The sequence below is a fragment of the Lontra canadensis genome, unplaced genomic scaffold (assembly GCF_010015895.1).
Source record: "Lontra canadensis isolate GAN:19392208 unplaced genomic scaffold, GSC_riverotter_1.0 scaffold1, whole genome shotgun sequence".
In the NCBI taxonomy this organism is placed as follows: Eukaryota; Metazoa; Chordata; class Mammalia; order Carnivora; family Mustelidae; genus Lontra; species Lontra canadensis.
The window spans coordinates 71,390,502-71,417,938 of record NW_022630995.1 but is presented as its reverse complement, the minus strand read 5'-3'; the positions used below and the strand labels follow the sequence as shown (position 1 = coordinate 71,417,938).

General features: G+C 41.0%; 1 protein-coding gene across 3 annotated transcripts; it reads left to right on the top strand.

The window, feature by feature from the left end:
* Window positions 1-126: 126 nt before the first annotated feature.
* Window positions 127-27,437, top strand: NOCT (nocturnin). Of its 3 annotated transcripts, XM_032857540.1 has the most exons (4): window positions 127-412; window positions 2,776-2,793; window positions 24,754-25,023; window positions 26,420-27,437. In XM_032857540.1, the coding sequence occupies exons 1-4, from the start codon at window positions 223-225 to the stop codon at window positions 27,253-27,255; spliced, it is 1,314 nt and encodes a 437-aa protein (XP_032713431.1). In that variant the 5' UTR covers window positions 127-222; the 3' UTR covers window positions 27,256-27,437. The 3 variants fall into 3 exon arrangements, with proteins under 3 accessions (XP_032713431.1, XP_032713438.1, XP_032713448.1); XM_032857547.1 differs by lacking the exon at window positions 2,776-2,793 and having other exon boundaries at window positions 129-412; XM_032857557.1 differs by lacking the exons at window positions 127-412; window positions 2,776-2,793 and adding an exon at window positions 23,230-23,446.

Genomic DNA, 27,437 nt, shown 5'->3' with positions numbered 1-27,437 from the left:
CCGCAGCAGACGGCGCCGCTGTTGCCCCAGCTGCTGGTGCTCGTCCATCACGGGTTCGCCTGCCCAAGACTGCCCCTAGGCCTGGGCCGGGCGACGAGGACACGGAGAGCATCCGCTCGGACGGCTCCCGAGACTCTCTTTGGTTCGCTGGCCTCAACCTCGGCCAGGCTCCGCTCCTCCCGCGCGTGAGGGGCCTTGGCGGTGGCGGCGGCGGCGCCCGGCATGTATCAGAGCCCGCGGCGGCTCTGCTCCGCCCTGCTGCAGAGAGACGCGTCCGGCCTGCGCCGCCTCCCCACCCCCGGACTGCGCCGCCAGTCGCCTCCGCCGGCGGCCGCCCCCCGGCCCGCGTCCCCCCGGCTCCTGGTGGCGGCCTCAGCGGCCTCGGGCGCCGCGAGGTCGTGTTCGCGAACAGGTGAGTGCGCGATACTGCGCGGGAGAACGCCGCGGCTCGGAGCGCGGCCGCCGCCTGGAGACGGCGCGGAATGAATGGGAAGTCCCGGGCTGCTGGGGTGTGGGTTAGGCCGAGAAGCGGGTCCTCCCCTCCTCCCTTTTCCGCTTTCTCCTCGCCCTGCCTATCCTGGGGCTTGCACGTCCTGTAAGAACTGGAACACTGTTCGGGGTCCCGTGTGATCCTTGGATGCGGTGCCTTTGGCATTTCGCGTTCCTGACTTCGTGCTAAATCTGCCCCTTCCAAGGCCGCAGATTAACTTGAGTCTGTTTTGTCTGTTTTACTTCTTATTGCGCTAGATTTTGTGTGAAAAAGTCACCTCAAGTGATTTTTTAAATCATGTAACTTGTATGATTTAGATGTTACGAATTTTTTTATTAAGTCCTGTTAATCGTATAGTAACACACATTTACTTGTTTTACATTTATTTGGATTTTTTTCTGAGCCTTCCACTCTTACTACTTAGTCTGTGTGCTGTATATCTGGCTTAAGATCTTGTAAAGGCGATGCCTTTCGCTTGTCAAGAGGCAATTTTATACATCACCTACCCTGGACTTTCCCTTTTGTGCTACCTTCTGCTGGAGGGCACCTTACCGTGTCCACAAATTACATACAAATTAATGATACTTTTAAAAATGAGAAATGAAGGTTCTCTTTCAAAAGTGGCAATTCATCACACTATACAGTGCATTTTGGCTGTGCTCAAATTAGGTTATTGCTGTTCAAGACATTCGTCAAACCATCCTGCATTATAAATAACTACATTTTGCTCAGAAAGTTTTGGATTAATTTAATTAGGGCAAAGTGAGCAGTAGAAAGAATATGTTTAATGTGGTTTTCTTTTATTAATGAAAGTGATCATCTAAAATCTAAAAGTGATTGAGTTGGAACTAAGACTTTAAACTATTCTCAGATTATTGTTGGTGAGTGGTTTGGCTGAGACATACTTTTAAAATTAGGATGGTTCACCAGATTACTGTAGACTCCAAACTCCATATTCTTTAGAAAGGGTGGACTTGACAGTCCTATTCAGGTTTTTGGCTTTTTGGTTTTTATAGCACGATGAATACATTCATTACATGAAATTACACTGTTCCTATTCTCAGGGTTTCTTTTCTTCCCTCCTTCCCACCTCCCAACTTTACAGGAATTTGGCACGTTGTGAAATAGCTGTTAGAATGGGTGCCACCTAGTAACTGTTAGTGTTCTTTCTTGCTGGTAATTTTCAACAGGTCGTTGTTAGGTTGGAGGTGAAGAAGGAATAAAAGAAAACCAGTTGGTCTCTTCCTGTACCAGCTCATGTCTCAGAGTCCCTCAGGCCAAGTTAGTCAGTAGTGGTACATGGGAATACAGATAGCTCGTGTAACACAGATACGGCTAACTGTGCTGATGAAAAAAGGTCAGGTTAGAGAGAGCGTTTGGAATGTTACGCTTTTAACACAGAAAGGTGTTTAATGAACTTTTAAAAGTCTCTGAAAACCCTAGTTTTACAAATAAAGAACTTGAAAGACCTTTTATGGTACTAAAGTACCATAACTTTAGTAACTTAGACAGTTACTACAAAATCTAGGCAATTTTCCTTTTTCCTACAGTTTTAACTTTAACTACTTGTCAGAAGAAACATGGGAACACATTCACTTATTGCTTGATCTCATTCATTTAAGAAGTCTTTGCAGAATGCCTCACACATACTGTAGGTGCTTTATTATAAGAGGTAAAAGCATGTGAGCCTTAGTCTGCCTTTACAGAGTTTACTCCCTAACAAGAGAAGAGTTTGCACACAAAAAAATAACTATTTAATGAAATGAAACACCTTTTCTTCTCTTAAAGTTGGCATATGACACAGGGGTGCTGGAGATTGGGAAGTCCCTTTCAGCAAAGATGATCATTTTAGCCTTCAAAACATGATTGATATTTGAGCTCAGTCTTGAAACATGGTTGGGATTGAAAGAAATTAAAATATTTTATTTGGGAAAAGGCAGGAGCAAATAGGGAAAGGCATGAAGCATGTATGCAGCAGGGTGAGAGAAGAGACTGTAAAATGTTTTCCAAAGAGCCTCAGAACCAGCATTAGGTGCTTTTAAAAATGCAGATTAATGGATCCTACTGTAGACCTATTAATAGACTTGTTATTGGTGGGCCCCAGATTCCAGATTATTTTGTATTTCCCAAAGTTTAGGCATCTGTCAAGAGAAGTCTTCAGGTAGCTGAAAGCTCCTCTTCCCTCCAAGAGAGTCTGTTGTTGAGGGGCTGGAGGGTAGGTAATGAGTCCCAATCCTTGACTCCATTTGATAATCATTTCCTTCCTAATTTGTGCCCCTTGGCAGTCAGAGGTCACTGGAAAGGTGAGTACAGTCATCAAATCCTAGATGTTACTAGAATTTAAAGGGGAACTTGGAGATAATCTCAGTGTTTCGCTGTCTTTCTCACACAAGGACAGCACCCCCATAAAGAAGCAGCAATTGCACAGTTACTGTACTAGATGAAATGCAGTCAGGAGTCATCTGTGGGTTTTTAAATGCAGTCTTCCAGATCCCTCCTCCTCAGATAATTAAGAGTTGGCTGAATTAACTGTTCACAACCACTGGAACATGTTGCTTTTTTCTTGGTACAATTTTTAAAGCAAATACCAGCTCATTTCAGGAGGCGGCTCTATTTAGTATGTCCCTTAGCTCTGTGAGTAAGCTGTTTATGAGAGAGAAGAAATGGGAAAGCTTGTAATTATCAAGTTTCTACAGAATAAATTGCTCTCCTTGTTGAAGAACTAAGGTATCATTTTCCTGTAGCATTCAATGCTAAGAGTTTAAATAGTGAGCTGTTGGAGGCATTTGAGTTAATAATCATGTCTTCAGAATCACATTCAGCACACTTACATACGAACATTTGCAAGTCATTTAATCTTGCTATCTCAACACTGGACTTTACCTAGAAAAGATTCATTCAATCCAGAAATTTTATTGAATACAGTATACTTAAAAGGTCCATATTGTATCACATGACTACATGCAGCAGGAATTGAGGAGACAGAAATCAGTATGGCTGGTAGATTCACTAGGAAAAAACTGCTTTGAATAGGGAAAAGGAGGGTACTTCTGTGGAAGGGAGCATGGTGGATGATGGGGAGAGAAGAGGACGTGAGAAGGTGGCAGGTATGCAAGCAATGATGAACACCATCAGAAAAAGAGGTACTTCAAAAATCTGGGATGCTTGTTAAAATATAGATTTCTTGTATTTGACCTACGTACTTCAGTCAGTTGCTTCCTGGAGAAGCCTGGTTAAGTTGTATATTTAACAAGTTCCCCAGGTGATTCTTTCTGGAAATCTTGGGGAATATTTTATAAGCTTCACTCCTCTTTCCAAAGGTATGTATTTCTGGAAAGTTCGAGAAACCTGGGAGAGGATTCTGGAAGAATGTTAAAGTCTGTGAGCTTGGGCCCCCAGGCATTTTGGAAGCCTCTGAGCAAGAACGTTTATCAGAACAAAAGCAGGCTTTATGAAAGGGGAAGAGTTGGTGTATTTATGAAAGTTCAGTGAGGGAAACTTGAGTCTGACGTTGTACTGGAAGTGGATCAGTGTAGTTGTACAACTTTGGGAGTGGGTAAGTGGGTGAGTATAAAACCATATAGGTTTCAATGATGTCTGTTAAGGAGAAGTGAGGCAATTTCTGATTTCTTGGAGGAGGAAGAAGTGAGGAAGCATCTGTATTTGCTTAAATTCTAATCAGGATTTATAGACTTGAATAAGTACGGAGAAATTTTAGATGATGTGCACGGATGTTTGGCTTCATACTAAACTCACTTGTATTTTCATAAAAAGCAGCTAAAATATTTTGGATTTATTGTTGGAATAGGCAAAAACCAGGGCACCTAGGTGGCTCAGTCTGTTACATGTCTGACTCTTGGCTTCAGCTCAGGTCATGATCTCAGGGAGGTATGATGGAGCCCCGCATTGGACTCCTCACTCAGCATGGAGTCTGCTTGAGATTCTCTGCCTCTCCCTCTGTCCCTCCCTCCCATATGCTCACTTGTGCACACTCTTCTAAAACTCTCCTTCTCTAAAATAAATAAATCTTAAAAAAAAAAAAAAAAACAAAACCAGCCTTCCCACAGGAAGGAGTAAGACCTCAAGTGGATAATTTTAGTTGTCCTCTAGTCTCCACATGGTGTCAAAGCAACACTTAACATACTGTTACCATGAATTCTTTGTCAGGGATGTGGGCAGGAGTGCTCAAGGGGAAAGAAGGATAAAGAAAATTATTAGTCATATTTGAATGCCCCCCAAAAAATACTCTTTTCTCCTTCCAGTATCAACAAATGCCTGTGCACACTTAGATCTTCTGAATTTTAACATGGGGCTTGAGCATCTGGTGATTCTGTTGTACAGCCCAGACTGACAGCCACTTACTGACCACACACACAGGTGGACACCCATCCAGTGAAGAGATGTGTTTTACTAAATGCACAGAAGCCTGCTAGAAGTTTCTTACCAACACATTGATTCCCATGCCTCCAAAAGTTAGATTCTGCTATTGAATTATGGGGGATTGTACAGAAAGGAAAATTTTACATATATTTTTATGTATATATGTATGATATATGTGTATATATGTATGTATAATACAGATATGTATGTGTATGTTTTGTGTGTATATATATATATATGTTTATATATGTACATGGTACATTCTTGGCCGTGTGGGGAGAGTTTGGGAAGGGAGGGCAGAGGGAGAGAATCTCAAGCAGGCTCCACACCCAGCTCAGAGCCCAGGGCTCAATATCAGAATCCTGATATCATGACCTGAGCCAAAATCAAGAGTCATGCTTAACCAATTGAGCCACCCAGACACCCCAAAAGGAAAATTTTAAAGCCAGTTTTATTCCATTTTCAGAATTGGAGTAGTATAGGAAGTCCACGAAAATAAAAGTTAACAATGCAGACAAAATTACAGTAAAAAATTGATGCAGTAGAATGTCCAGGGAGTCCCTTAATCTTGTTGTGCCTGCTCCCACTGACTTCCTTTTCCCCAGCTCTTTGAGCTTCTGAAAGTCCTTGAGTCAGGTCCATTGCCAGTCTCCAGATAAACTTGTGCCAGGGTACAAAGTAAATTAGTTTGCAGATTCTAAAGATACCTTGAATACAATAGTTTTATATTTCCTTTTTATGTTTTGCTGTCATGAATGTCAGCCATTATTGAGGGACTGTGGAAAGAAGTTTGTCTTTCAAATCTTCTAGGTCAAGTAGGTTTGCTGAGACCTATTCTGGAATTAGTTTCTCTTTCACATGGTTCATGATTCTGAATTTTATTTGGAAAAAAGTCATGATGATTTTTTAAATTGTTTAGAAAGGAGTAACATGCTCATTAATAAAAATCTTTTTTCCTCAGAACTTTAAATGTCTTTATGAGTATTGATTATTTCTAGAAGCTTACAGGATTTTTCTTATCCTTTGTGTTCCAAAATTCGTCTCAGCATTGGGCAAGCCCATTTAATCTAAAGGCATACCTTTATTTCTTTCTTTTTAAGATTTTATTTATTTACAGAGAGCAAGCACAGCAGGGGGAGGAGCAGGCTCTCTGAGCAAGGAGATGTGGGGCTCCACCCCAGGACTCTGGGATCATGACCTGAACTGAAGGCAGACACATAATGACTGAGCCACCCAGGTGCCCCTAGAATCTCCTTTCTTTAGCACAGGGGAAAGTGTCTTATTTTTTGGATCATTTAATCAACTCTGTCATCTCTTACTCTCATGTTCTTAAACTCCTGTTAGATTGGTGGCCATGTAGATCTATCCTGTATGTCTCTTCTCTTGTTTTTTATTTTTAACTTTTTAATTTTTATTTATTTATTTATTTTTAAAGATTTTATTTATTTGACAGAGAGAGACACAGTGAGAGAGGGAACACAAGCAGGGGGAGTGGGAGAGGGAGAAGCAGGCATCCTGCTGAGCAGAGAGATGATGCGGGCCTTGATCCCAGGACCTCGGTATCACAACCTGAGCCAAAGCCAGATGCCTAACAACTGAGCCACCCACGTGCCCTTTTCTCTCATTTTTTAATGTCTTTTATCTTTTCTCCATTTTGTGAGTTTTTCTGAATATTTCTATTTTGCAGTCATTTATTTTTTTTAAATTTTTTTTAAGATTTTATTTATATGTCAGAGAGCCTGCACAAGCAGGGGGAACAGCAGGCTGAGGGAGAAGCAGGCTCCCTGTTGAGCAAGTAGCCTGATGATGCGGGGCTCAATGCCAGGACCCTGGGATCGTGACCTGAGTCAAAGGCAGCCGCTTAACCGACTGAGCACCCAGGTGTCCCTCTATTTTGTAGTCATTTAAAACTTCTAGACATTTTCCCTTTTTTGATAGAATCCTATTCTTGTTTCACGTCCATAATACTCTCTTGTAGCTTGCTTGCTTGCCTTATTTATTTATTTGTCAGGAGAGAGAGAGAGTGCACAGGCAAAGGGAGAAGCAGGCTCCCTACTGAGCAGGAAAGCCTATGATGCCGGGTTTGATGGCTGGCAGGGCTCAATCCCAGGACCCAGGAATCAAGACCTGAGACGAAGGCAGACCCTTAGCCACTGGGCGGATGACTGAGCCACTCAGGTGTCCTCTCCTGTAGCTTTAAAGATAATGTAGATATGTATTCCTGTTTCTCCCACAGGCCTCTCCTAAAGGGGAGAGCAGTTTATGTGTTCTATAAGTGGGAGGGTTATGTGGTGGGTGGACAGGTAGGCTCCCCTAGGAGGGAGCAGGCTAGAGTTAACTCCTCTTTAAATATTCTTGAGGTCAGAGTTAGACCTTGATCTTGTCTGCTAGCTTGCTTGCTTTCTTAATTTTTATTTATTTATTAGCAATCTCTACACCCAGCATAAGGCTCAAACTCACTGCCCAAGTTAAAGAGTCTCATGCTCTTCCGACTGAGCCAGCCAGGCTCCCCCGGTCTGCTTTTCCTTTACATCTGTCACCCTTGGTAGCCCTTCGGAGGCATATATCCCGCTTTTCTTTGAAGCATTCTCTGGTTTGTCCCACAGGCAGAAGCCACCCTTACTGGCTTCTGTCTAAGAGGGAAGCAGGGCAAGTAGCGCGCTGTTTTCAGAAGTCATAGTTAAAAGAATTACCCTAACAATTGCCCCTCAGCTTCTCCTGCCCTTTGTCTTTTTTGACTCAGCTTTGAGTTTCTTCAGAGCTCCCTTGGAAGAACCATGTTTAATGGACCTGTGGTAACCTGTACTGTATTTTCCTTCACTCTGGTTTTCTCTGCTAATGCATATCTGTCTGTTTCTACCTTTTGGTATTCTTCCAAATTTTTGGCCCGTTGATGGCATCCTTTCTTGTCTTCCCATACTATTGTTTCATTCTTTATAAAAATTTGAATACAACTACTTTATTCCTGAAAGTTCTTGGGAAGGAGAGAGTGAATGTATGTTCTGCTTCATACCTGGTGACCTATTGAGTATAACATTTCAACTCCCATTTTCTTTTTTTTTAATTATTTGTTTCAATCCCCATTTTAAAAATGAGTGGTGGGAATAGAGATTTTAAAGCTGTTAACATTTTCACTTCAGATTGTGGAAGATCATTCTTTTTCTTCATGTCCTTAATTATTCAAGGCAGGCCATGGAAATTTGTATGTGAAAATCATTTTCCCTTATTTCAAGTGACTGAAAATCTTTTATTGGTTTTGTGAAATACATACAGAGTGGCCATAAAATATTTCAGTATGTTCTAGAACAGAGGTCTGCAAACTTTCGCTGAAAAGTAGGCAATATTTTAAACTTTGTGGGCCATAATGTCTGTGTCACAGCTCTTCAGCTCTGCTATTGTAGTGTGGAAGCAGCCCTAGACAGGACATAAGCTTCCAGACCCTGAAATTTGAATTTCATACAGTTTTCCCATGTCATGAAATACTATTATTATGATTTTTTTCAAACATTAAAAAATGTGCAAGATCACCAGCCGCACAAAACAGGGGTGCCGACTAGATGCAGCTCATGGGTTATAGTTGGTGGACTCCTGATCACAAAGGAAAAGTTCTGTATTATCAGTAGATTTTTCCTTTTAGCTTTCATTTTTCCATTCACAACTAAAAACAGACCATTTTCTTAGCATCATGTAGTAACACAAACTTAATGTCTTAGTGGAGAGCAGTTATCCCACCAGATTCTGTCAGTTTCTACCTTTTCATATTTCACTTCAAAGCCATTATGCTAGAAAAACCCAGTTTGTAAAAATGGTTGGTTAGCCAACAGTTGAGCACCAATTAAAACATTTAACCTAAGCTTTGATTGTGGAGGGATTTCTTTTTCCTTAGTGATAAATTTTTTTCTTTTCTTTTTTAAAAAGATTTTATTTATTTGACAGATCACAAGTAGGCAGAGAGGCAAACAGAGAGAAGGGGAAGCAGGCTCCCTGCTGAGCAGAGAGCCCTCTGTAGGGCTCGATCCCAGGACCCCAAGATCATGACTTGAGCCTAAGGCAGAGGCTCAACCCACTGAGCCACCCAGGCGCCCTTTCTTAGTGATATTTTCTAGATGAATCTGGCATGACTGAAGGTATGGCTTAGCCGGAAAACATTTTCGCATTCTTGTTTAGTCTGTGACTGCTGCCTAGTGAAGAAAGGTCGTTTGGATTGTCACACTGTGTCTAGGTGTTTGTATTTTTAGACATGTTAGGTTGAGAGTCATGACCTTCACTTGGTATCTCTAATAATGCCACGCAGGTTGTTAACACTGCTCTGTACACTCTGTGCCATGCCAGTGCATGTGCTGTGGTGGCAGTGACGTCGACAGACAGAGAAGGTGGAATTTGACCCCTGTTTATTCCTGTTTGTGCCCTGGCAAGGCACCATTGCAGTTGTCCTGTCAGTCCTGTCAGAGATGCTGATGAGCAACAGTCCAAGGTGCGGGTAACTTTCTCTAAGGCCAGTCGCCTCAGGAGTTGTGCAGTCTTGAAAAACTTTGTCCTGATGTCTCAGCCTCAGTATCTGTTTCTATCATATAGTGAATGCAATACCTACTTTGGTGGATTGTTGGAAAGAGTAATGAAAATACTTGGAAGGAGTATGGCATGTGGGCTCTCAGATGTTAAGAGCCAGCCATCTCTTTAAACCCAGGAAGTGAACTTTGCTAAATATAACAGAATAGTGAACATTTAACTGACCACTTAGGGTTACTAGGCATATCTAGTTTAATTCAATCCTCCCAGTAACCCAGTGAAGTAAATTAGAGTGAACCTCAGATGAAGAAACTGCGGCCCAAAAAATGTGAGTAGCTTGTTCAGGATCTCATTAGTAGAAGGAGGAGCTGGGGTTTGATGCAAGCCAGCCTACCTTGAGTCCCTGTGTTTAAGACTGTTTTTGCTTCTGCTGAACTGACAGTACTGAGAATAGTTGAGGCTTTGGCCATAGTACTTTCATGTACTAAGTGCTCTGTGCATGCCTGTCACATTTAATCCGTGATGCTGAATAACAGATTTGAAGACTGGACACTGACTAAAATATTTAATCCTCACCAGAAAATAGTATCTTCCTAAATTGGCACTTAGAATCCAGTTCCTAGGATCCAGGAATTAATGTCCTTCACGTCCACATTCATACACAAAATTTGAAGGTGCTTATGTTCAGTTAACAGTGGACCTGTGTACTAACACAGAGAGAGGGCCCCAACTACAGTCTCACCAAACTCTGGTTAAGTTTCACAGTGACTCGGGACAAGTCACTTAAACTTCTGAACCTCAGTGTCTTTACCTGGGAAGAGCCAAGGACTTTGACAGGGCTCCTTGGCACTTGGCTCTCTCTTGGCTTTGTGTGTGTGTTTATTTGTTATTCCAGTTTAGTTGGCATATACATATATACAGTGTTATAGTAGTTTCAGCATCTTCTGTCAACAGTTTTAAACGCCCTGGGCGAGGTGTTTGAGGAAGTGGTAAACGAAGTAGACACAGTCCCTGCCCTTTTGGAATTTACAGTCTAATAAGTAAAGGACAGGGTTTGTAGTACAAATGTCAAAGACAACTTCAGAGAAGCAGGCCATGTGGAAGGAAGAGGGAGGCACTAGGGCTTTTGAGTCATAAAGCTGTACAGGCAGGGAAGTTGGAAATCTTTATTTACTGATTTTTTTCAAAAAATATTAAATAAATATACCTCATGCCCAACAATCCAAGCTGGTTATGTTGCTTATCTTTGCCTATCACCACTAATTTGTCTTGAAGGTGGCTGCATTTATTCAGGAACTCTAAGAAGGCTAATGAAAATTTGCTTGCTGCTGAAGGAATGATGTGAACTTTCTGAGGTAGTTCAACACAAGGCCAGTAGATGGTAGCAAAGGATTGCTGTTTCCATGATGCTTTCCTGTGATGTAGGTAGCTTACAGTTTTGGTGTACTCCGCTTTTTGAGGTTTCCTTGGGCCGAGGTTGGTCAGCTCCAGCAGCTTCCCAGGTGTGTATGCAGATTATCCTGGTCTTTGTTTAGTTTTTGGTGTTTAATCAGCAATTTTTGCCAAGCCACAGTTTCAGGAGACTAAGCTCAAACTAATTTTGAGAGAAATTCACAGGCTGAATTGTTTGGGCAAACTCCAGTGTATGCAACTGCTGAGTAACTAGAAACATGTGAACAGATGTCTCTCTGGTGTAATTTCTAAATGCTCTAGGACTGGTTGGAATGGTAGGCCCAGCCAGTTTGGGTCTCAACTGTTATATGATTCTCGTCCAGCATTCTGATCATTGGTGTGAAAGTGTTTCATTTAACCCTGATCATTTCCCTCTGATGGTTGGCACTCTTAGGCACTGATACTGTGGTCTGCCTGTTGCTTCAGAAGTGATATGAAGAGTAAACATATTTTCTGTATTTTTGTCATTAGCCCACTTCTGCTTTGTTTTCTGGGAAAGAGAGGACTAAACGGGGGATGTTTACATACTACAACTATATTTCAGGAATCTAAATCTCAATTCTATGCAAATCTTAAAAGGCTCTCATGAGGGAGGTGAGAGTTATTTGTTCCTATAAAGTAAAATAGCTGTGAGGTATTAATGTAAGGAATGAAGGTGTCCATTTCTAAATGGAAATAGGGTTATAGAAAGAAGAAAAGGCAGGGGATTGAATTGTTATTGTTAAATCATAGCTAGGATAAGAAATGAAGCTATTTTGATCTGCCTATTGCCCGTACAATTTATATAATGTGTACCACACTCAGGATGACAGCTGATACTTTTCCTAGTAAAATGCCTGGGGAAAGAAATGAACTTTGGGAGAAAAAAATACAGTATGGGGTCAAATTAAGAATACCCATCCCCAAATACATATAATAAAGTTCACCTAAAAGCCAGTATGACTGCCAGATAAAGTTTAACAGAGGTTTTGTTGAAATTTTATACTTTCAGTATCTCAACTACCACAGGGATGAATTATTTGTCCTGTCTTACCTGAGAAAATTGGCTTTGGATGTTGAGCTGTTCTGAACCTTGGACGTTTTTTTTCAAAGCTCCATATAATAACCCCTTTTATGGCATAAAGCTTAAGTAGGATGGCTTGAAATCTGGGAATCGGACATGGTTTTATGTGTGGGAAGAATTTTTCTTTCTTTTTTTATTTTTTTGACAGAGATCACAAGTAGACAGAGAGAGAGGGGGAAGCAGGCTCCCCGCCTAGCAGAGAGCCCGATATGGGGCTCGATCCCAGGACCCTGAGATCATGACCTGAGCTGAAGGCAGAGGCCCAACCCACTGAGCCACCCAGGTGCCCCATGGGAAGAATTTTTTTAAATCGGTTCATACTCTAAAAGAAAAAAATGAATGTTACTTAAAAAAAACAACAACCAGGTGAGAAACAATGAGAATAAGTTATTTCCTCATTGTAAAAAGGGCATAATAAGAGCAGCTGCCTCCTAGGATTTGTAATAAGGTTTAATTGAAAATGCAGTCAAAGCAGGCAGAATTTGTAAATGGTGCATGTTAAGTATTAGGTAATCCTTAGCTGCCACTGGCATCATTGTTTTTTGTTTGTTTGTTTGTTTGTTTGTTTGTTTGTTTTAGGATGGGTAGGGGAGGGAAGAAAGGTGCCCCATAATTTTTGCTTTCTTTTGTTTTCAAATTTACATTGCCTTACAACACTGCAGTCCTTATGTGGGTCTGAGCCTTGGTTGGCGTCACAAAAATAATACGAGAAGTCTTTGGTGTTCAGTTTTACTTATTAATTCCTAGCTTGGGATTTTGTACTTGCTTTGACATGATGTCTGTATATTACCAGAAGGTTTCGGAAAATACAGCCTTGAGAAATAACTAAGTAAGCTCATACATTTTTGGGACTAGAAGAAGAAAAGAAAATGCATTGGGACTTCCCCAAATCCTTTCTGATTTTTCTCTGGTTTCATGACTTAATGAAAATATTTTTTTTGGTAAGATTTTATTTATTTATTTGACAGAGACAGAGATCACAAATAGGCAGAGCAGCAGGCAGAGAGAGACCTGGTGGGCAGGGTCGGGGGAGCAGGCTCTCCACTGAGCAGAGAGCAGACGCAGGGCTGGATCCCAGGACCCTGAGACCATGACCTGAGCGGAAGGCAAAGGCTCAACCCACTGAGCCATCCAGGCGCCCCTGAAAAGAATGTTTTTGAAGTACAGAAAAGTCTAGTTTGGATAGCAGAAATAAAAGAGGGAGGTAAGGAAAGAGTATCCATGATTCGGGGGTATTTGTACTCTCTGGAGCAGCAAGGAAATAGCTTTACAGCAGTGACCTCCCAGCTTCTGTGATTTTATCTTCTGCCAGTTTAGAACAAATTTAGATATGTGCTCTGTGTTCATATCAATTACATACATGTCTGCTTTCAGTCTATTGTTTGTTTTTTTTTTTTTTTAAGATAAAAAAAGTTCTCATTTTCTTCCCAGGGGATTGCCTTATTTTATGTCCCTCAAAACAGGAAGTCCATACTTAAAAGGTGGTTGATCCGGGCACCTGGGTGGTGCAGTCGTTAAGTGTCTGCCTTCAGCTCAGGTCATGATCCCAGGGTCCTGGGGTCAAACCCCGTGTCGGGCTCCCTGCTCAGTGGGAAGCCTGCTTCTCCCTCTCCCACTCCCCCAGCTTCTCTTCCCTCTCTCGCTGTTCTCTCTCTGTCAAAAAAATAAATAGGGGTGCCTGGGTGGCTCAGTGGGTTAAAGTCTCTGCCTTCGCCTCGGGTCATGATCCTGGAGTCCTGGGATCGAGCCCTGCATCGGGCTCTCTGCTCAGCAGGGAGCCTGCTTCCCTTCCTCCTCTGCCTGCCTTTGCCTACTTGTGATCTCTGTCTGTCAAATAAATAAATAAAATCTTTAAAAAATAAATAAATAAATAAATAAAATCTTTAAAAAAAATAAAAGATGGTTGATCTAGAATAGAAATTCTTTCTTTTTTTTTTTTTTTTCCTTTTTTTTTCTTTTTTTTTTTTTTCCTTTTTTTTTTTTAAGTGAGATTTTTATTTGACAGAGACAGGAAGAGAGGGAATACTAGCAGGGGGAGTGGGAGAGAAAGAAAGCAGGGAGCCTGATATGGGACTCAGTCCCAGAGCTCTGGGATCATGACCTGAGCCGGAAGGCAGATGCTTAACAGCTGAGCCACCCAGGTACCCCAGATCCTTTTACATTCTTAAAAAAAATTTTGAGGGCCCACAGAACTTTTGTTTATGTGGGTTATATATTCATATGCATATCGATAAATATGTTAGAAAGTAGAACATGAGAAAATATAAACATGTTTATCAAGTCATTTAGTATAATAAAATCAATATTAACATAAATGACATTTTTATGGAAAAGTAGCTATATTTTCCAAAACAAGAAATTAGTTAAAAGAGTGGCCTTGTTTTACATTTTTTGAAATCTTTGAAGTCTGGCTTATTAGGAAACTGCTAGAATTCTCATATCTGCTTCTACATTCAATATGTTGTGATATGTTGTTTTGGTTAAAGTCTTTGAAGACATTCCAGTCTCTCACAGATAATGTAGTTGGAAAAAATTACTTTAACGTAATTTTTAGATCATTGTGGATATACTTTGTGGTAGAGTGTATGTTAGTAGTTATTTACTGCTCGAAATCTGGTGCCCTATCAGTGAGCTTTTTGTATTCTGTGACATTAAAATCAACTGATTTGTCTGGTATTTTGAACGGATTTTTTACCCATGAATGATTTTGTATCAGTCATTTGGAAAATGTTGGTTAACTGGGCTATGCAGATCTTTCAAATACTACACGATACCAAGAAGTAGCATTAGTTAATATACTACCCGTCTTGTCAGAAGTCTTTAAGTTTTGGCAACCTGTCGTGCTCCTGATGGCAGATAAAATTTTTCCAAAGTTTGCCCTTGAAAATTTTTATCATTGACACAGATACGGTCTTTTGTTTTCCTTAAAGTGACAGGCTTGTTTACACATATTAGTGAAAATGCCTGATATCCTTATTTGATTAACTATAATTTGTCAGGTTTACCACTGGGCAAAAATGGTGTTCCATGAGAAAAAGGGGCTAGTTCATTTTGCAACCCAAGTTCTTTTCTGTAAGCTGTCGTATTTTGGTATGGAGCAAAAGTGCTTTATTGTGTATTTTCCATTGTCACATATTAAAAAGACATGTCATTAAGGTTCCAGGTTTAGCAAAAATACTACTGCCTCACTAAGGACATTTTTAAGTAAAACTGACTTTTTTGAAACTGAAGAGTGTGTAGTGGTGAAGAATACTATGGCTGCTTGGTGGAGTCCGATGCTAGGGCCTCATTCATGCTGAGGTAGCAGCAGTTTTAACACGTTTGTGGGTAAAAGATACGAACACGGTGAAAAAGGAAAATGGTGTCTTAGTATTATGAAAGTAGTTTTGGCCATGCGTACCTCTGAAAGGGTCTCAGGCATCCCAAAGGGTCTGTAGACTACGCTTGGGGAACTGCTTTTGAACAGTTTTGTTAGTTGTTTGAAACTCAATTTCATTGGGCCCAAACCAGCATTTTTAAAAAATGAAAGGGAATATACTAGGAAATGGTACACATTTACTGTAGAAAAAATAATCATTTTGTGAACCTCATTAGACATTAATATATGCCACGGGTGTGTACTGAGTTGGGAAGGTAGGCTTTATTTGTCACATCAGTTTTCACGTTGACTGGCTTAAAATATGTGCCTTAAAAGTTACACATACGAGTATATAAATACGCGCATTCTGTATGTTCACACAGTAACGTGTGAAATGACTTTTTTTCTAGTGACATTTTGGGCTTAAAATGTTCATCACCGCAGAGAGGCAGTGCCTGCTGGGGAGTGAATAGACAAGGCATCAGGACCGCCTCGGGCCGAAAATAAATACATAAACCCAAGCAAAATTCCTTAGGTGTGCTGGTTTTATGAAAAATGTTTTAGGGACACCTGGGTAGCTCAGTTGGTTGATTGTCTGCCTTCGGCTCGGTTCATGATGTTGGGGTCCTCGGCTCAAGTCCCACATCGGGCTCTGCTCAGCGGAGAGTCTGCTTATCCCTCTGCCTGCTGTTCCTCCTGCTTGTGCCGTCTCTCTGGCAAATAAAATCCTTAAAAAATGTTTTAGGCTCATGTCTTTGTTCTTATCCTCACAATAATCCTGGACGTATAAAGCTGTAAAAGATGTTTGTGACATGGGAAAAGAGCAGGTAGATGGCAGAGATAGCTAAATGGTCAGCTAATGGCAGACACTAAATGGGAAACCAGAGTCCTACAATACATATACCTAAAATTATTTCTGTACCTATATATCTATGTGTATAGTAAGTGAAACATGAATTCATCCTGATATCTCTGACCCTAGCTTAGTACCACATGATTCATTCTAGCCTTTTTTCCTTGCCTACCTGTAAGTTCATTCTCTGTCGTTGAGAGCTATGGCTCCCGTCATCCACCGTCCATTTACTTGTTCAACCCCAGTATGTATATGAAGCAGTTTTAGAATTGTTAACACCTACTACCCCCATGAGAAACTTTACTAACTACAGTTTCTTTAGTCTTGAGCTGGATAGTTTCCCATTAAAATGCTTTTTTTCCAAAATTACTCAGATCACAGATCCTTTTTTACTGAACCCCGTTTGCGAGATTGCCATACATCTGTAATACAGTTAGATTCGTTTGTCAAAATCTGCACTCCGTTTTGAGATCATTCCATCTTCCAGTTGATACTTAAAGTTTGTACACATTAAAGTTTATTCTTCCTGGTGGACGGTTGTATGGCTTTTGACAAATGCATTGGGTTGTGTATCTACCACCCTAGTACTGTACAGAGCGGTTCCATCACCCTCAGAGTTCCCCAGGTCAGCTCTCCCCTACCCCACGGCTTCCCTTGCTCCCTCTCCCTGCCACCCCCGTCCACTGGCAGCTACCAATCCGTATAGTTTTACCTTTCCAGAGTGTCATGTGAACAAAACCATGTAATATGGAAGTTTTAGGGTCTGACTTCTTTCACTTAGAAAATGCATTTGAGATTTATCCATGTTGTATGGGTGTATCTTGCAGATCAGCAGCTTGTTCCTTTTCATTTTTGGATACTGTTTCATTATAAGGATTTACTATAGTTTATCCATTGGCAAGGTGAAGGGCACCTTGATTAATTCCAGTTTGGGGTGATTATTAATAAAACTGCTTTTTAACATTTGTGTACATTTTGCATGAATATAAGTTTTCAGTTCACTGTAGGTAAAATACCTACGGGTATGAGTTCCGAGCCATATGGTAAGTCTATGTTTAATTCAGAAAAACCTGCCAAACTGTCTTCCAGAGAGGCTGTGCTTGGGAAGCAATAAATGGCAGTTTGTGAAGGAGTGGTATTTCTTATTTAAATACTTGATAGACATACCAGTGAAGCCCATCAGAGCCTGGGCTTGATAGTTCAATACCTTTGCTGACCTAGTTGGACTACTCCCATAGAGCTTGAGGGGCTGGCCAGTTCAGAAATGACACAGATTTTAGCTGAAGTTCAGTAGCTTTCCTGAATAAAAAAGCTTCTCTTTGCTGTATGCCTTTGGTATATATCCAGAGCATTGAAATGGTTGGTTTTGACAGTTCTGTCCAGATTTTTAATGCTTTTTGGGGAGAGCATTTGTGGGCTCCCTCATGCCCATCGTGGCCAAAGTCTCCTGCTTCCATGGTTTTTCTCTCTCGTGTGTGACCCCCACTAGCAGACAAACATGTATAATAACCTCCAAAAATTCTCTTGCTTCCATCTAGCCATGACTCCTCTTTCAGGAAAAGATTTCCGCAGATTACTTCTCTGCTCTATCCTATTTTCTCTTTCCCCACAACTCCACCAAAAATCTGAAATTGCTATTGTTAAAGCCACTGAAGTTTTCCACGTTGCTAATCCAGATGGTTTGTCTGTATCTTCCTCGAACTATCAGCACCATTTGACACAGGAGGTAACTACTTATGAATGGAACACTTTCTTTACTTTGTTTGCAGGAAGATCATGTTCCCTTTCTTCTTCTTCAGCTTCACCACATCTTCCCCGATTTGCGCCAGAGCTCAGTACTTGGACTTCTTTCCTCAACTCTCTTTATTTTTTAATTTTTTTTTTCTAAACTCACTTTAGTCTCAAGTGCCCACCGACTTCTCCCAAACATTTATTTCCAGTTTGCTCCTCTCTCCTAAGCCTCAATCATATTGAATAACCAAACTTCTGTATTTTCTGCCAACCCCATTGAATCATCCTAGACGGTACTGGCAACTTCGTATTTCTAATTGCTCTCCTGGCAACCGTTGGGACCTCTTTGGCCATTCTTTCACTCCCAGACCACAACCAGGTTATCATTAAAACTTACTGGCTCCAACTAGAGTTTTTCAGAATCCAGCCACTTTAACTGATGTCACTAGTCCAAGCTACCACTGTCTTTTTCCTGCACAATTGTAATTGTCCTCTAATGGGTTTTCTCTGTCTGCCCTTATTTCCCTACACTGTAGTATGGTTGTTTTTTTTCCTTTTTTAAGATTTTATTTATCTGACAGAGAGTGCAGGGAGCAGCACAGAAGGAGAGGGATAAACCAGCTCCCGGCTGAGCAGGGAGCCGGATGCAGGACTTGATCCAGGACCCTGGTGGGATCATGACCTGAGTGAAGGCAGACACTTAACGGAATGAGCCACCCAGGTGTCCCCAGTGTGTTTTTGTTGTTGTTGTTGTTGTTTTTAATGTAAATCAGATGCTTATTCCTGCTTAATGTTCTCCAGTGGCTTCTCATATCAGATAAAGGTTCAAGTCCTTAGAATGGACTACAATGTGCTATATAATCCATCCCCCCACCCCCGTCCTCATTGACCTCATCTTTTTATTCATTCTTTAAATCTTTTCAGTGCGTTGCTGTTTCATCAGCCTTGCCAAGCATGTTCCTATTTTCAGGGCTTTTGCATTTGCTGTTCCTCTGCCCAGAATGTTCTTCCATTGTTTCCCCATTAAGACTTCAGATTTATTTCCTTACCACTTTCAGGTCTCCGTTCAAATCCCATCTTTTAGTGAAACCTCCTTGGGCATCCCATGTAAATCAGCAACTCCCTAGCCGCTAGTATTCCCTATATCCTCTTCCTCCTTTATTTTTCTCCATTGCACTTTTCACCATATGACCATTGTCTTGTATTTCCCCCACTGCAGCATAAGCTCCAAGAGGGCAGAGATCCTAGTCTGTCTGTTCACTGATCCAGTGGACTAGAGTACTAGTCTGGCATCCAGGGCGCATTATGTGTGTTTGGGAGAGTGAGGCAAGAAATTAAATTATGGTGGCTACCTGTCTGTGATGGACCAAGTAAGAGGTTTAGTTAGAAATTAAAGCTCCATATTTTACAGTCATCTTCTGATTATTATACCTATCCTATTGTTTTAACCCTTACTATACCCTAGCCCACTCCACAAAGTAAGTACTTGCTTTTTCTCTCATTAGTTCATGTGTATTAATCTTTCCCCAAATACTTGGTTACTTCTCAAGATGAAGTTTTCAAAACTTGAGAATAGGGAAATAAGAATGTAAAATCAACGTCCTCTGGTAAATTATGCCTGAGGACTGAGAGATTGGATTAGATTATGAAGAATAGACTTCTATGCCAGACCACACCCGAGGGAGTGGAAGTCTATAGAGGTGATTCAGTTGCAGTGTGTTGTGAGGACAGAACCTGACACATGGGAGGCCTTCGGGTGTGCAGGGGAAGGGTGGACTGGTAGAGACATCTTTCAGAATCATCTGGCTCCCTCCTAACTCAGACTCAGTATAGGATAGGTTGCTTTGCTGCTAGGTACTTTAGTACTAGAAGGCATGTGCTGTGTCACTTTGTTACTACATAACTTGATATTCACATTTGCATCAGTCCACGTTAAGGACCATCCTTGAGTTCCTGTAAGATCTAAGGAGCAAAGACAGGACTCTAATAAATACTCCCTAGCAGTAACCCTCTACCTAGTCTCTTATTCGAAATTGAGTCTAATGACATCTTTCTCAGGTAGATGAATCTACAGTAAAAGGTCAGTGCTAGTAAAACCTTTTTAAAGGCTATTTTCAGTGCATTCCATACCCAAGTACAGTTAACTCTTGAACAACGTAGGGAGGGTGGGGGAACCAGACCCCTACACAATCAAAAATTTGCATGTGACTTTTGACTCCCTCAAAACTTTACCAGTAGCCTACTGTTGACCGGAAGCCTTGCTGGTAACATACAGTTGATTAGCACTTATTGTGTATGTTACTTGTATCATATACTGTATTCATATAATAAAGCAAGCTAGAGAAGAGAAGGTGCTATTAAAAAATTGTAAGGAAGAGAAAATATACTTAGAGTACTGTACTATAAAAAATCCACATATAATTGGATTACATGTTTAAACCGGTGTTCAGAGTCAGCTGTACTGTTAACACATGAAATTGTTCATTCCGGATGAACAATTATGCGAGTTTTTTTTTGTTTTTGTCTTTCTATTTGTCAGCGTACGAGAGCAAATGCACAAAGGGGAGGGCAGAGGGAGGAGCAGGCTCTACGCTAAGCAGAGATCCCATTGTGGGACTTGATCCCAGGACTCTGGGATCATGACCTGAGCAAAAGGCAGACCCTTAACTGACTGAGCCACCCAGGTGTCCCTAAATGCAAGTTTTTTTAATAGAAATATATATGTCTCTAGTATAAATAATAGATGTTATTTTGAAATTGCCACCTGTTCTAACCTACATGCATTTTCCAAAAATTCTTGAGGAAATTAGGATCCTTTACCAAGCCCTGATTTGATATGTCTGTAAGCAGGTCTAGAGAGTTGTACACAGTGGTAGAACAGGATTGGAATTGGTCTGTGACTGTCTATCCCATTCAAGGCCTTATTACTTAGCTATGCTACAGTGTGTTCTTTATCTTTTTTGCTGCAAAGTTTGTCTTTTGAGGGTAGATTTAATTTTTGAAAAACACCAGAATACTTTGAGAGGTCCTCTTACAAATAAGAGAGATAATCAAACTTAATAATCTGCTGGTGGTCCAAAATGAGTTGGCTTTGGCAAGATGTTTTCCTTGATTGTGTGGCTAATAGCTTATAAATGCATTTTCAAAACTAAACCAAAAAAAAGAACAGAGAATAATGGAATTAGAATATCCATTTGGTTCATTTCACATCCTCACAACAGTGTCAAAATAACTGTCCAAATACTACCACTACTAATTATGACCACTGAAAACAGTTTATAATATTTTAAGTTTATTTTTCAATTTTTTGTAACCTCTACACCCAATGTGGGGCTCGAACTCACAACCCTGAGATCAAGAATTGCATGTTCTTCCAACTGAGCCAACCAGATACCCCCATTTTGAAGTTTTTTAGTTGAATGTATTTTCCTCATTCTGGTCCCTGTCCCTCCCTCCCCTTTGAGTTGTATTAAGTCTTCGTAAGTATGTTGTGGAATCACATAGCCATTAGACATTGTACTCTCAACCTTATTTAGACTTGATTTTCTAAGTAGCTGTATGTTTAATGCTTAGCATCCATCTTATATCAAAGTCTTGCTGATCATTTTGGTCAGAAGTTTGTGCTTTAGTTGTAGAAATGGCAAAAATTTTTCTGCCAAGGACTGGATAGTAAACATTTAGGCTAAACATTTAGGCCAAAAGTGATCCTGTTTCATATTTTGTTTATGTCTGTGTTTGTGTGTTGTTCTTGTTTTAAAGATTTTATTTATTAGAGAGAGAGAGAGAGAGAGAGAGAGAGTACTGGACAGGGGAGGGTCAGAGGGAGAAGCAGATTCCTGCTGAGCAGGGAACCCAACGCAGGATCCTGGATCCTGCTCCAGGATCATGTTTGTGTGTTTAACAACCCTTAAACCATTCTTAGCTCAAGGATTGTACCAAAATACCTCTGGGTACAGTTTGTCAGCCCTGCTCTAAAGTTTCCTCATGGAGTCAGTATTCCAGTGTTGCTGAATATTGCTCACATACAGATGAGCCAAATAATATAAAGTTTGAGTTATATATTTAAAATATGTAACTTCATTTTCTCTTGGCATAAAACATTGCAGTTGCAGTCTGATGATAGTCTGCTTTTATTTTCCTTACAAGTTACTTGATGTTTTTGCCCAGATGCCCAAGGGATTTTTTTTTTTTTTCCTTCTTTACAGTCCCAATTGGTGTTGGTCATTCTGGGTTGATATTCTCAGGTATGTGATGTGTTTTTCAATATGTAGTTCTGAGTCTTTTTTTTTTTTTTCCAGTTTCCCCCCCTTTTTTTAGAGTAAAAAGGCAGAACTTTATGTATCTGATGTTTAAATATATCCATGATACATGTCTTTTTTTAACCTTACATAATTTATTCTTTTAAACCATTTTATTTTTTTCCAGCTTGGTTGAGATAATTAAAAGATAAGGTAGTATATATTTAAGGTATACCGCGTGTTTTGGTATACATATACCTTGTGAAATTATTGCCTCAACCAAGCTAATTAACACATCTGTTACCTCATTTACCTTGTGTGTGTTGAGATCACTTAAGATCTACTCTCTTAAAAGATTTCTAGAATACAATACAATATTAACTATAGTTACCATGCTGAAATTATACCTCCAGAATAAAATTCAACCCTTAATGATTGAAATTTTGTACTCTCAATAAAAGTCTTCTTTATTTACATGCAGTTTTTAGTATTTGTTTCATTTCCTTGCATTGGTTTTCCTGCTACAAGAATTCCTGTTGCCCATATATTGGATCTTTGCTTAAATTAAACATACAGTATTTATTACTATCTCCCAAATGCTCTGTCTCTTCATTTTCTTAAAAAACTAATTCTCTTTGTTGCCTTGTTTCTGAGTTTCCTAATTCTGATTTAGGCTCTTCTATCATTTTCTTAGTGACTTTTAGCTCATTTTTAATAAGATACTTTTGATTTGCTTTCTGGGCATGTCTTTCTGGTATGCTTTCATTGTCTGAAATGGATCTTTTTCTGTTCCTTTTACTCTTTTATGTGAAGGTTTTCCTAACTTTTTTTTAGAAGGAAGTGTAGTTCAAGATGGTTTTTCTGACTTCACATAACTCCCCAAATACACAAACTCCTGTTGGACACTATTACTTTTTTTTCGTGATCATTTTTACATATTTGCTTTTTTATCACAATAACCACCCCAAAGTCAGCTTGACAAAGATATATCAAAGGGATGTGGAGCAGTCCTGTTGAAACTGAAGGACATCTGGCTAGTGGTATGCTTAAAGGCTGACCTAGGTCAAACATTGCCGTATGTTTCCCATGTGAAATGCTCCATGGTGCCCCGTGAGTTTGCTGTGCCGCCTTTGTGACATTTGGGATCACAGTTGGGCTGGTGCTACTTTTCTGGAGGGACTACACTTGAGAAATCAACCAGTAAGACCTTTAATTTCTTTTTCTTAAAAACTAGAAGTATAGAAGAAAGATTTTCAAAGTTGTACTGCCAGCCAAGAAGGAAATTTCTTCCTTTGGACCCATGTACTCAGATAGGCAAGCAGATTGATTAAAAAGAATTTTAATATATTTGAATCAAACACTTTGGAAACAGGTGTGTGCATGCATTTGCGCATGTATGTGTGTGGGAGAACAAACAGGCTTGCTTCAAGATGCATATACACTTAAATGTATGATGTGTTTGCCTTAATATAGTAGTCTTAACTGGGGGGAAGAAAGACAACTACATTGAGTTGATGAAAAGGAACAATAGAGCGCAGGCTTGCGTGCTTATTGACCTTGGTGTTTAAGGACATTCGTTGGTAAATATTTGGACTTGCTTTTCTGACCTGCCACAGTGAATATGCTTGACTCCTGGTTTCAGATGCAGTCAGTGAGCCAGCCAGATAATGTATTTTATAAGAAAACTGGGTGTCTTTATCAAGAGAAGGCAAGGATATGGATGTGGTAGGGAAATCTGGATTCCTTCATACGACGATTCATCCTAACACAGAATCTTGGAGGTTGTTCCAAGTAAAACTTGACCATAATTTATACTGTTCTGAACAGTAGAAAAGAAGAATCACCTGCTTACAGGTAGAACTTCCCTCAGGCTAATTAGTGGGAGATTGTGCTCTCCCCTCCTAAGTGCATTATAATCTATCAGGATAAAAAGAGAAGCACTTAGAAAATGCACTGAGCAGGCTTTCCTCGGGATCCCAGTACAGAGGGGGCAACCTTCTCTTACCCCTTCTACCTCCAACCCTTTTTCTGGATTCTTAATAAATCTGGCAATTGATATTATAGACTGTATTGCTCAGTGACGTTCAGAGTCCTCCAGAAAGCCAGAGCCCTAATGGATAGTTAACAGCTAAGAAATGGATATGGATTTAACCCAGCTGTTACTTTCCATAACAGAGGAATCTGTCTAGATGAGGTAGCCAGAGCAGCAGCCTGCTATCACCTAATCTTTTCTTCAGGATTATCATGGGCTTTCTAACATTTGGCTCTTTACAAACTGGCCTTAAAGTTTTTATTAAAATATTTAGAAAAAGGAACGTGGATTTTGTCTAGCTATGCTTTCGTAATAAGACTGGGCTTATGAATTATTAAGGCAAATCCTAAATTAGAAGGGACCATAAAGATCAAGGTATTTCTCTCTTAAAAGAATATCTTAATCAGAGACCAGTTTTAACATTGGTATTTCAATTAATCTGTCCTATAGAAAGTTAGAGCCTGGAAACTCCTTTAAACCACCTCTGCAGAAATGGCTTCATACATGAACCTGGTGGCAGCATTGCTGTTAGTCAAGTTCTTGGCTTCTGTGGACAGTAAAGGTTTTATCTTCTATTTGAGCTGATTGAAAATGGAAGAAAGGCCGAAAAGGAGCTGCGTGTGTAATTGTACTTTCCTCTTCTGTAGTGTGTTCCATGGGAAACGGAACGAGCAGACTCTATAGCGCTCTCGCCAAGACACTGAACAGCAGCGCTGCCTCCCATCACCCAGAATATTTGGTGTCACCTGACCCAGAACATCTGGAGCCCATTGATCCTAAAGAACTCCTTGAGGAATGCAGGGCTGTCCTGCACACTCGACCTCCGAGGTTCCAGAGGGATTTTGTGGATCTGAGGACAGATTGCCCCAGTAGCCATCCACCTATTCGGGTCATGCAGTGGAACATCCTCGCCCAAGGTATGCCTAATGCTTTTGTACCTGAGCAGTTAGGTTTGCTGTGACTGCCTTTCTGTTTCTGCACACACCTTAGAGCACCGGAGGAAAGAGGTGTGGGCAGATAGAGGTGTAGGAGGATGGGGTGACTAGGACAGCACCAGGAGCTCCCAGAAGGGGAAGGTAAGAAAGAAGGCCATCCGGTTTTCACAAATAAATCCAGCACTCGAGATTTATACCTCACCTTCCATGTTTAAAGGACCCTGTCTTTTATCAGCCTCAAACTTTCTGTTGCCTCCAACTCTCAGCCCACAGTGTTAAGATAACATTTGTTTTTGTTGTTGTTGTTTTTTAAAGATTTTATTTATTTATTTGATAGAGATCACAAGTAGGCAGAGAGACAGGCAGGGGGGGGGGGGAAGCAGGCTCCCTGCTGAGCAGAGAGCCCGATGCGGCGCTCAATCCCAGGATCCTGAGCCGAAGGCAGAGGCTTAACCCACTGAGCCACCCAGGCGCCCCCTAAGATAACATTTGTAAGGGAGAAACAGAATCTGCTGAATGAGTGGCAGGTAGAACTTCCTGCAGGGAATGGAGACGCACTGTGGGTGGTGTTGAGTCTGGGTATTCTTGAGGCCAGATTCTCACCCATATGTGTCTGTAGAACTTGAGGTCAAAGGGATATTGCTTTAGGTCCCTGTTCATTAATTTACCACTTTGTGGGGCGCCTGGGTGGCTCAGTGGATTAAAGCCTCTGCCTTCGGCTCAGGTCACGATCCCAGAGTCCTGGGATCGAGCCCCGCATCGGGCTCTCTGCTCAGCCGGGAGCCTGCTTCTTCCTCTCTCTCTGCCTGCTTCTCTGCCTACTCGTAATCCCTGTCAAATAAATAAATAAAATCTTAAGAAAAAAAAAAACACTGTTGAAGGCTCAAACTTAAGGTTTTTCATCTTAGAATATAGTCCTTTGAAACAGTTTTAATATGAAGGAAAATAAATTGTTTGCCTTATCTGGATATTAAGAGTTTATTTAGTTTGGTAGGTTTTGTTTGTTCTGGGGTTTTTTAGAGAGAGAGCAGGCACATGTACATGCACACACATGAGCAGGGGAGGGGTAGAGGGAGAGAGAATCTGAAGCAGGCTCCACGCTCAGAGCAGAGCCCAGTGCGGGGCTCTGTCTCATGACCCTAAGATCATGATCTCAGCCAAAATCAAGAGTCGGACACTTAACCGACTGAGCCACCTCGGTGCCCCAGTTTGGTTGGTTAATACAGTTCAGACAGCAAGAATCACCCGAAGCATCTGAAAGAGAGAAAGCATTGTGAGGGTCTTGAGTAGTGTCAAACTGAAGGAGACGTCTGGTACTTAGCTGTAGCACCATGATTTCTACATACCTATGACAACTGACTGGCTTTTTTTATTTCAGCTCTTGGAGAAGGAAAAGACAACTTTGTACAATGCCCCGTGGAAGCACTCAAGTGGGAAGAAAGGAAATGTCTCATCCTCGAAGAAATCCTAGCCTACCAGCCTGATATATTGTGCCTCCAAGAGGTGGACCACTATTTTGACACCTTCCAACCGCTCCTCAGTAGATTAGGCTATCAAGGCACATTTTTCCCAAAGCCCTGGTCACCTTGTCTAGATGTAGAACATAACAATGGGCCAGATGGCTGTGCCTTGTTTTTCCTCCAGAACCGATTCAAGCTAGTCAACAGTGCCAATATTAGGCTGACGGCCATGACACTGAAAACCAATCAGGTGGCCATCGCACAAACTCTAGAGTGCAAGGAGTCCAGCCGACAGTTCTGCATTGCTGTCACCCACTTAAAAGCACGTACTGGCTGGGAACGATTTCGCTCCGCTCAAGGTTGTGACCTCCTCCAGAACCTGCAGAACATCACCCAAGGAGCCAAGATTCCACTTATCGTGTGTGGGGACTTCAATGCAGAGCCAACAGAGGAGGTCTACAAACACTTTGCTTCCTCCAGCCTCAACCTGAACAGTGCCTACAAGCTGCTGAGTGCTGATGGGCAGTCAGAACCTCCGTATACTACCTGGAAGATCCGGACCTCAGGGGAATGCCGACATACCCTGGATTATATCTGGTATTCTAAACACGCCCTCAGTGTGAGGTCAGCTCTTGATTTGCTCACTGAAGAACAGATTGGACCCAACCGGCTACCATCTTTTAATTACCCTTCAGACCACCTGTCTCTAGTGTGTGACTTCAGCTTTAATGAGGAACCCGAAGGACTTTTATAAATGCTTGTCTTTTTAATCACAAGAGTCTTAACCAGGGATGTTTCAGGACTGAAATAGGAAAAGAAGTTGCCTGAGGAAGGATTCTCAGTTTCTCTAACGTCATTTTCCAAGTTTGCAGCATGCCCTTGGGAAGGAATCCCATTAGTCCGCAAACCTTTTCCATTAAAACCTACAGCAAAAAA